The following is a 9,780-nucleotide window of genomic DNA, read 5'->3' as shown; positions in this document are numbered from 1 at the left end:
TTGACTTCCCGCCACTGGGGAGTCTTTCCTGACTACATCGATGCTGCATATGAAGACAAGTCTGGCAATATCTGGTTCTTCCAAGGTAACATCATCATTCAGAAGCAAACTCAAAAAGGCTTCAGTTTTTGGATGTTTTATGTATGTATGCTTGCTGATGAAAATATGCAGTCAAAATACTAGTAGCTGAATTCATAGTTCAAGTTTCATTTGAAGTTCCAGCACTGAAAGGATTGTCAAAGTTTTGTAATTTTAACAGCAATGTCTTTCCAGATACAATGTTTACTCAAGATAATTCACAAGTTATGTTGTCATCAGTTTTCATTTTACATTTTTGTCTTATTTTACTGAACAAAAACAAATGAAAGCAACTTAAAAGCAGCTGAACATTTTGTTTTTGGTGAGCTCCAAATGATTAGTGTCAAAAGATTCAGTGTAAGGAAAGAAAAAATACCAAAAACTCAGACAAAATGAAACAGAGTACTATTCCACCTAGTGGCAACTCATGTTGTTCTAATACACTGGGCTCAATAACAAATAATGCAAAAAGTGGAATTTATTAATGAAAATATAGATTTCTGTTTTTCCTATTTTATCATTTTAGTATTAACTTACGACATAACTCTTTAGTTGTAAATGTTTTGGCTAAAGATAGTATTGAGTGTATTCTATGACATATGAGGACCAAACTTTATGTTAATCCATCTTATTACTGTGACAGGTGATAGCTACTGGGTGTTTGATGCTGAGAAGAAGATAACAGGACCAGATTCGGTACAACAGCTGGGTCTTCCTGTAACAAATATCCAAGCAGCTTTGAAGTGGGAAGAGCACCACACTGAGAAAGTCTACCTCTTCAAGTCCACTTCTTACTGGGCCTTTAATCCTCAGGAGAATCAAATTGATGACGTCTATCCTCGCAGCATGCTTAAATGGGGAGGAATGCCCAGCCATATTGATGCAGCTTTTCAGGACATATATGGTGAGAAATGGGATAAGAGAAATGCTACATTTTAAGGTTCAAATGAGTTTTCTCTTCCTCTGTTTTAGTGCCTTGTAAAAGTGCAAATTATTCTGCAAATCCATAGCTGACTCTTGCTTTTTCTGGCCCTCGGACAGGCTATGCCAATTTCCTGAGTGGGCTGCACTATTGGAAGTTTGACCCTATAGCGTTGAAGGTGCTGGAAGGCTACCCCCGCAGCATCGGCATGGACTTCTTTGGCTGCTCTGCCGTCTAAATACGTTCATACACATGTATATTCATAAGTTCTGAAGAGCAGTGGATTGACTTTTCATCTTAATTACCCACAAAGAACATTTTGGAAATATATTTAAGACTGATGTATTTCATTAAGTTGACTCAAAACCAATGAGAGTATAACAACAAACTCTTGCCAAAGTGAATGACCACACCCACAGGCAAAGCAAAAAGCCACCCTCCTCCTGGCTGTTTCTAGGATTGAACAGCCTATATTTCCTAGAAAATCTCAACAAAATCTACAACTATTTCTGTGCAAAATACCAGAAGGTGATTGTGGGCAAAGGTCTAATTGTGAGTTTTGGCAGTTTCCTCAAAAACTGTACAGTAGACGATCACTCATTACGTATTAGTTGCTACTAAAGTAGTTACAGTAGCTACATTACTTTTATTTTTTACTCAGGACAGCACCATCAAAGACTTTACATTCAGTTGTTACATCTTCCATATTTAATGTGTGTAGAAATAGAAAATGAAATGCCATTTAGCAAGCAGTCAGCCATTAGCTGTTTACTGTCATCTGTCCCACTTCACACTAGGTGGGATGTCTAAACCACCTTTGTTTTTTTCAGTGATTAAAATGCTAATAACACAATAAAAACAATAACCTATTAGTAATGATATTTAATAGTAAAACATATTAAATGTGCTGAAAACAAAATTGAGATCCAGTATGATTACCAGGCTACATGCAAGTCAGCACTATAAGAACGGTCGCGCACTCCTGTAACCGCTTTGATGTATTAAAGAACGCTGACAAACAGATCTGATGACTCTGCATAGTGTACCTTTATCATGACTTATTGCTCTAAGCTGAAGAACAGCATCAGAAATTTATCATAAATGACATTTTGCAATTATCTGCAGTTACAGTGTGTGGACCTCCCAGAATGTAATCATTTTAAAATCACAGGAAACCCTAGCTTTATCCCACTACTCTTTGATCTCCCTTCGAGAACTCTGTCTCTGTAGTCTCATTGTGATGACTCATACAATGGCACCCAGTATAGAAATGGTCTCCTTTAGGGGATATCCAGATTGAATGTGGTAAAATTATGCTAATGCTTGAGATGTGAAAATGCTGACATTTAACCAGGATCATGAGAGCTGGCCTGTATAGGATTAAGGGCCGCTTAGCTTCACGTCGACAAACCTTGGCATTTATTTTTATTTCCAAAACATGTTATTCTCATTTCTGCTTTGACTGCTTCCTCAGTTTCCTTTGATTCGAGTCATTAGGTCCTTGGGCTTACACACACACACCAGGCAGTTCAAAACACCATGTACAGTAGGTCAGAGCCTGGTGCACTCTGTGTAGTCAGCCTTCTCAACTCAGGACTTGATTTTTACTTTACAGTGCAGCACGGTACTGTAATTATGTCATTATTCACAAAAGCATTCCAGTCTAGTATTTATCATTAAGAAAAAGAAATTGTTATCCTGGCATTGACTAGCAAAGGGGTTGCTTGTTGAGCAGTTTGCGTGACAAAGTCGATGAGAATGATATTCACTGACGGGCAGTATTGAAAGTCAACTCTGGCCCAGAGTCTCTGGGTAATTTGGTCAAGTAGATTTGTATAAATTCACTGCATCCTGTTGAAAATGAATGAAGTGGTGTGCTACATCTTTGAATATTTAAGGTACTATTTTAGGTTCTGTAGGCAAGGAAAACCTCACACAACACAAACAATGGTTTTTTCACTACTCAGCTTCGGTGCATTTTTTGGACCTTCCTTAGAAAAACAATTACACTTGGCTAAAATATAAAATGTAGTCTGATATAAATCAAGTGTTTCAGTCCTACTTGGTGCTTCACCATTGTTTGGCTTACTGTATATTTTTACAAATAAAACATTGTGTTAAGTTGTATTCAGTGGGTCTGTGTTTCTAATCAGTGCAGGACATTGACGTAGAAATACATTGTGGTGGTGAGTCTGTAAAAAGAGCAGTTCAGTGCAGCTTGGACACTGTCACTTGTGACATGTCAACATGTCAATATAGGATCTATTGATGTACCTTTAGCATACACGGATCTGTTTGTCTTATTATATTCATTTGTTTCAGTCAGAACACAATGTACTTTTGATGTGAATAAAGTTTTTACTTTACAATAAAACCAAAAAGAATAAACATTTTAACTGATTTTTTCATTTCTTCTGCGAGTAGTATTGCTGATTTTGACTCAGCTTTTATTGGGAGCGGATGTTTTTTAACTTTGAGGTGTGATAAACGTCAAGGCTGCATGGGATGAAGTTCTTCTGTGGGGAGGACACAAAGGATAAATGTGCTGACTGCATTTTGAGCAACAGAAACTCTCCCTGAGGGACACCAGGTCTGCACATGTTCACACAGGATTGCATACCATTTATAATTTGTAAACTCTTTGATATCTGGCACCCTGGCAACATTAAACATGGGCTGTCTCCATTACAGCAGTCAGATCTGCCAAATAAACACCTAGGATGAACATGCTTTCTGTACTTCTGGACCCAAACTGTGGAACTCTTTACATACCTCTGGGGAGAGCAAAATCAGTTGAGGCACAGAAACATAAAACATTTATTAAATACTATCTTGATTATACCACATGTATTTACTAAGGACATGCTAGTATTAGATACTAATATTGTATGTGTATATACTGTATATACCGTAGATCTTCATGACGAAGGGGACAAACACCATCCACTGATAAAGGGCACAAGATGCAGCTAAAACTCTAGGAAAAAAAAAATCCAAGAAGAGGACCTTGAGTTAAGAATCTTTTTTGTTAAGGTATTTCCAACATTAATAATAAACCTTCAAACTAGAAGCACCTTTTAATGTTGAGGAATTAACACTGATCATAAAATCAATTTGATCTGACAAATATTGTGTCCCATGGGCTCCTAACAGTTTTTTTGTTATGAAGGCTGGGTAACAGACTGAGTCAGAGACCAGTCTTTATATTTTCAACTCCCAGCATGCAGATCCATTACAAGAGTGCTACACAGCAACAAGTTCTAAGTGAAGCAAAAAATGAAAAACCAAAGTGTAAGGTTGCACAGAAGCAAAATATATTTTAAGATAGTATTTAAAAATATGTAATACATCATTCTCAGAATTTTGACACATTTAATACCAAAATTTCTGTCAGATTGACAGAAGGATTCTGTCACTGCCCTTCATGTCCCCTAACCTCTCTTTCATACAGCCACAATGTGCATTTTCATCCATGCAAATTAAAAAACACAATTAACAAAACATCTTTCCAACATGTTTTCTTTATTGTTATTTTTTTCATATAAATTTCAGCCCACTATAAAGGTAAAGCAATTTTACAAAACAATAATAAAAAGAAAGACAAAACGTGACAGTACATACATTTGTTTCTTCAGAGTATGTTCAAGTTGAAAATAATCATTTTAAAAGACACATCTCCTTCCCCAACTTAACCAAAAGCACCAAGTAAAACAGAGGCTTCCGTCTGCTGACTGCACCGCAACATGAGGCGCAGAGCAAACGCAGGCAGCAGTGGGAACAATCGGTCCCTCATGCACAGGGTACAGTATGAATTATGTTTTAGCATGCAGATAACAAATAACTGATCAGACTCACTAACAAAGTTCTGTTCGCAGAGTCTACATGCTAAAATCAACTGACTCTCGGATTGGCTGCAGACACTACAGATCACAGCCACTGACACCGTCACAGCAGTAACGTTACCAAGGAATGATCTCTTCTGAGTATATACATGCACATCAGTCATTTCAGTTGGGGGAAAAAACGCTAGCCTCCGAACAAAGCAGCAGCCAAAGCAGTGATGTGGCTCAGTTAAAACCCCTATACAGAGGACTTTCAATGTGATTACTGCATCTTTCAAATCATTGTAATGACACAGGAGTGTGGGTTAATAGTTCACTAATTCTCAGCAGCCCAGTTAGAAGTGGGACTTCTTTTATATTTTGGTCTTCCCACTATTAGTCGCCAAAGTCAGGGCCTACACACAGGGTGATCATACAGTCATCCACCAATAAAGGTTTGAGGTGCAAAGCCATTTTGAAAAACTACTACTCAAAGTTCCTCTGCCACCTAAAACCTAGGGCTACAACTAACAGTTATTTTCATTATTGATTAACCCGCTAATTATGTTTTTTATGAACTAATTCGCTGCATCTATAAAATGCCAAAAAATAAACAGTAGCCATCACAACTTCCCAGAGCCCATGGTGGTGTGTCTGACAGACCAAAACATGTTCAGCTGACAGTGATTTGGGAAAGTGGGACAACAAAACTGCATGACACCTTTTCACTATTTTTGATTGAAAATTCTTCTGTCGACCCTGTCTCAATAATCCCAAGTGGTCAGATGAAACTTTAAACTATTTGTCATCGTTGTCCTGTTGCCGTTATATGAATGCTGTCCAGACCAGTGTAACATAAACCCGTGGTGTCATTTCACTAACCATTTATACACATACATTAAATTGAGTCATTGTGCTTTAATACTGTGTTGAGTGTGAATGTTGCCAGTGGTTTGTGTAACAAGAAAACCATCGGTGGCAAACAGCAATTAGATGCGAGTTGTCGCATGACTGATGTCCAAAAGACAAAGTGAAAAATGATGAGCCAAAACATTACAACCACTCAGAAGATAACACTGCTCATGCTGCAACAGCATCACATGTCAAGGTCTGGGATCTTAGATGGTCAACGTGTTGGGAAGTGAGAGAAAGGGGCAGATGTAAAGACCTGAGCAAATGACAAGAGCCAAATCGGTCATAATGCTTTGGCTGCTCAGCGTGTACTGTGTGTGCAGAGGAACAGCCGATGTATGTGTTGCGTTCGGTCAGTGAGGCGCTGTGGTGAATGACCACATCTGCATTCATGCGAATGTCCAGATGCTTCATCAATGACCTGTGTGTTTAATTCTGTGTATTTACTTGATCAGTTCAGAGTAACAGGAGTCTCCACAGGATACATCACCTCATGCAGCTTCAAGACTCTTTCTACCAGGACGGAGCAGTGTTGGCCAGTCGTCTCATACGCCTAGAAAAACACATTGTATCCACATTACGATCCTCTAGTTAAACAAGTTAGACACTTATTGCTTGATGAGTGGCACCAGATGTGTTAAACTGGGCTGGCACTTTAAATTTGCAAATGGGTCGATCTCCAGAGGTAGATCTCAAGCAGTTTGCTGAGAGCAACAAACAACAGCGGCATGAGGACTGAATTGTTTTCTTCTGTAATAGGCTATAATAAGTTGGTATAAGATATGGATAATAAAGATCAAGATCAAAGATCTTGTGCAGGACGTACAGAAAAATTGAAATACTGTTTCTCTCTCACCTAATGTTGAATGCCCATACCATTTAAGAAACTAAAACAGAATAAAAGTAGAATAAACACAGAATAAACAGAATATGAAAACTGAATTAAAGTAATCAGGATAAACTAGATGGTACAACCTAATAGGCTATGAAGAAACTCAAAGCCATGTGCAAACAGGGACAGTAGTGCAAATAATAACAAGAAGATTGTCAGGTGGTCAGCATCACCAGGGGCGTTGAATGGGATGTATAATAACTTATGAAATGTACATGGACAGTAGTGCAAATGACCAACAATAAAACCAGCTCATTTGCTCAATGCTGTATCTGCAGCATCCACTTCCATCATGTGTACACTCCAGCTTTCTATAAATGACCTTTACTGTATGTATCAAAATTGCCGAGCAATATGGTGGAGTACACAAGAGGTTCCATTAACCAAATATTTGTCGTAACTGATGAATTTTTTTATTAATGACGGAAAAGTCTGAAAAGCCAACCATCATTTTTGGCTGATTAGAACACAGAGGGTATTTTTAGTGGCCTTTGTGTCTGTTTTACTTTAGTAAACTGCTACACATACATAACACCACCAAAGTAGCAAATATATCTACTGTGGCTACAAGATTAGCAGTGGAACACTCCCAAGTTGGAAGAATACCAAATATTCCTGTTGTTCCCATTCTGATGGCATTGTGTGACAGCACCAGTTAACTCAGAATGTACTACAGTAGCATTGACCAGCTGTTCAACTCAGTGTTTGCCAATTTGCCATTTAGCTTATTTGTTGAACCATTTATTTGACTGCTATGCCATTAACTGCAAATTTACATTTAGCCACCCTGCTGCAGCATCAGCAGTCATGCTTTATTCTTCAAAATGACACCATTCATTTGAGTGTTGTTGTAATAGACTTTTGGTTTAGTGGGATGACATTATGTGGAAACTGTCATGCTTTACTGAGTGTATCCAACTCTCACCTCGTGTTCCTGTCTTGGTCTCGGATCTTCTTCTCCATTTCAGCATCTGTGAGGGTCTCCAGCAGGGGGCACCACTGGTCCGCATCGCCTGTGTTGCGGATGGCAATCTCTACTGTGGGGAGTGGGTTCTCACTGTGGACAGGCAACTATATTAGACCAAATATCACCAGGTCATTCTCAGGTCACTGGCAGGATCTAACACTTTGGAGTATACTGTACTTTTCAAGTCCGACCTTCTTAATACATGTTCATCGTCTGCCTAAATCAAACCATGTTTAGACTACTGAACCCAATGGGTCTACCAGCTCTGTTAGAGAGAGTGGCTGAGCTACCTGAAGGCGTAGGTCCTCTGGTGCCAGCTGAGCTGACCACGAATGCTGTAGGCAATAGTGGTGACAAACTCTCCTCCCAGACCTAGTTCAGAGCACAGCTTCAGCGCAAATGACTCTGGGGAGTTCTCCCTCTCAGACATGTCCCACTCAAACTGGTCCACCAGAGAGATGTTCCCCACGTGGATGTTCAGCTGAGAAAACAAACACAGAAACACCTTACCAGTATGTGGCTTTAATCCCCTTTAACATTACATTGGCTTCTAATCTGTCTCAATCCATTCACTTTCTAAAGAGCTGTCAGCCTTCTTCCGTCATCGGGGTGAAAAAACAGGGGACAGTTTTTGGAGGAGACACTGCACGAGGCAAAAGGTGTAGGTGCATGCCGGTTCTGCAGAAACAAAAGGAGGCCGGTTATTGTAATTTGGCCCGCTTATAAACAGCAGCAGCAGCTGTGACACGTAGCTCATGATGAATATCAAGTGCCTGATTGCAGCAATTTGCATCAAAAAGTTGCCAGCTTTTCATTAGCATCAAAGCAAATCTAGTGAAGACTAGAGAGATCCACTGGTGCAATGACAACAAGAAATGCTGTGCAGCAAATTCAGCATACTTATATAGAATGCCAATTTGTCAAAATGTAAATAAATATGCTACAAAAATGGTGTAACTCAGTGGATTTATGGCAACACTATACTTCCTTCCCCAAAGCTTTATGGGAAGTGTAGGGCAAACCCTTGAAGCATGATTATCAGAAGAAAGACATATGATGTTTCCATTCGAAGCATGATTATCAGCCAAACAGAAGAAAGACATATGATGTTTCCATTAATGACAGAAGCGGTTCTGGCAGTACTGCCCACTGCAATGTCCTAAACTGAGTTGGACAGATAATATACAATGTTCACAAATCATGTAACAATGCCCCACGTTACATTCCCTGCCTTTAGCATTACTAACTAACATTATTAACATTTTCATAGTCCAAAAGAATGTGCTTCTCTCATGTTCTCCACATTTTCTAATGGGTGAGCAGCACGGGACTCAAACACAGTAACCTCCTTCCACCCTGATGATTTCCCATGATTTCCACAAAGAACTGTTGTTTTCATTCAGCACTCACCTTGATGATGACTCTCTGGTCTGCCTGCTCTTCTAGTATGCTGTCAGTGGGGTAGGACTCAATCTGCTGACGAATGGCTGAGGCAACAGCAGGGACAAAGGCCAGGGGATTCAGGTCCAGGTCATCGCACAAAATCTCGGCAAACATCTCTGGGGTCATCAGTTTCTCTAAGAGGGTGTGGGGTGGGTGAAATTAGACAAAATTAAAAAAATGACAACAACCTGAGACAGCAAAAAAACTTAGACAACACTTTCACGTTTTGATGTTGGTAAGTTGTGAGCCATAGATACCATTCATGTTCCACGTGAAGGCATCTCGCAGTTTCTGTCCATCTATCTCCATGTCTAGGCGAATTGGAACCAGAGCCTCTACCTGGGCTGCGTTCTCATGGATTACTGCAGGGTCGTGGTCATCGAAACTAAGCACAGCACAAGAAGCAATGCTGGATTATGACTGTTTAACTATGGAATTCTTTTGACATGACACGTGAGCTTGCCTGACATCCACCAGTTTTTTGACTGTGCACAGTTTTGTGGATATATTTTACCTTTTGGCGCACACACACACACACACACACACACACACACACACACACACACCCCTGTGGCACGTTATAGTTTACTTGTAAAACCTCACCACAGGGGAAAGGTCCTCTTCTTGTCACGGCCCATTCGGTTACGGTTGATTGTGGTTGAGCAAGGCACAGCATCTAGATGGTGAGAGCTGTTGGGCAGCGTGGGGACCCACTGACTGCTCCTTTTTGCTTTTTGCTCTCTTT

At 39.7% G+C, this 9,780-nt stretch overlaps 2 protein-coding genes across 3 annotated transcripts in view; one reads left to right on the top strand and one right to left on the bottom strand.

Annotated features, from left to right (window-relative positions):
* Window positions 1-3,058, top strand: part of LOC109970847 (stromelysin-3-like) — a 12,706-nt gene extending 9,648 nt beyond the window's left edge. Inside the window, exons 8-10 of the mRNA XM_020618701.1 lie at window positions 1-85; window positions 722-982; window positions 1,120-3,058. The exon at window positions 1-85 is cut by the window's left edge and continues 1 nt beyond it. Coding sequence (XP_020474357.1) covers window positions 1-85; window positions 722-982; window positions 1,120-1,238 — 465 coding nt within the window. The 3' untranslated portion in view covers window positions 1,239-3,058. The remainder of the gene's footprint in view (window positions 86-721; window positions 983-1,119) is intronic.
* A 1,447-nt stretch (window positions 3,059-4,505) lies between these two features.
* LOC109970908 (SWI/SNF-related matrix-associated actin-dependent regulator of chromatin subfamily B member 1-like) overlaps window positions 4,506-9,780 on the bottom strand; it is a 15,172-nt gene continuing 9,897 nt past the window's right edge. The window contains exons 4-10 of one of the 2 annotated variants that reach the window (XM_020618819.1): window positions 9,639-9,776; window positions 9,293-9,420; window positions 9,003-9,169; window positions 7,883-8,073; window positions 7,551-7,682; window positions 6,224-6,286; window positions 4,506-5,989 (exon numbers count right to left, since the gene is read on the bottom strand). In XM_020618819.1, the coding sequence (XP_020474475.1) occupies window positions 6,247-6,286; window positions 7,551-7,682; window positions 7,883-8,073; window positions 9,003-9,169; window positions 9,293-9,420; window positions 9,639-9,776 (796 nt within the window). In that variant the 3' untranslated portion in view covers window positions 4,506-5,989; window positions 6,224-6,246. Of the gene's footprint in view, window positions 6,287-7,550; window positions 7,683-7,882; window positions 8,074-9,002; window positions 9,170-9,292; window positions 9,421-9,638; window positions 9,777-9,780 lie in introns of both variants that reach the window. The other variant, XM_020618818.1, reaches the window with a different exon arrangement.

The sequence above is a fragment of the Monopterus albus genome, unplaced genomic scaffold (genome assembly GCF_001952655.1).
Source record: "Monopterus albus unplaced genomic scaffold, M_albus_1.0 scaffold209.1, whole genome shotgun sequence".
NCBI lineage: Eukaryota > Metazoa > Chordata > Actinopteri > Synbranchiformes > Synbranchidae > Monopterus > Monopterus albus.
This window is presented reverse-complemented; position numbering and strand designations above follow the sequence as displayed.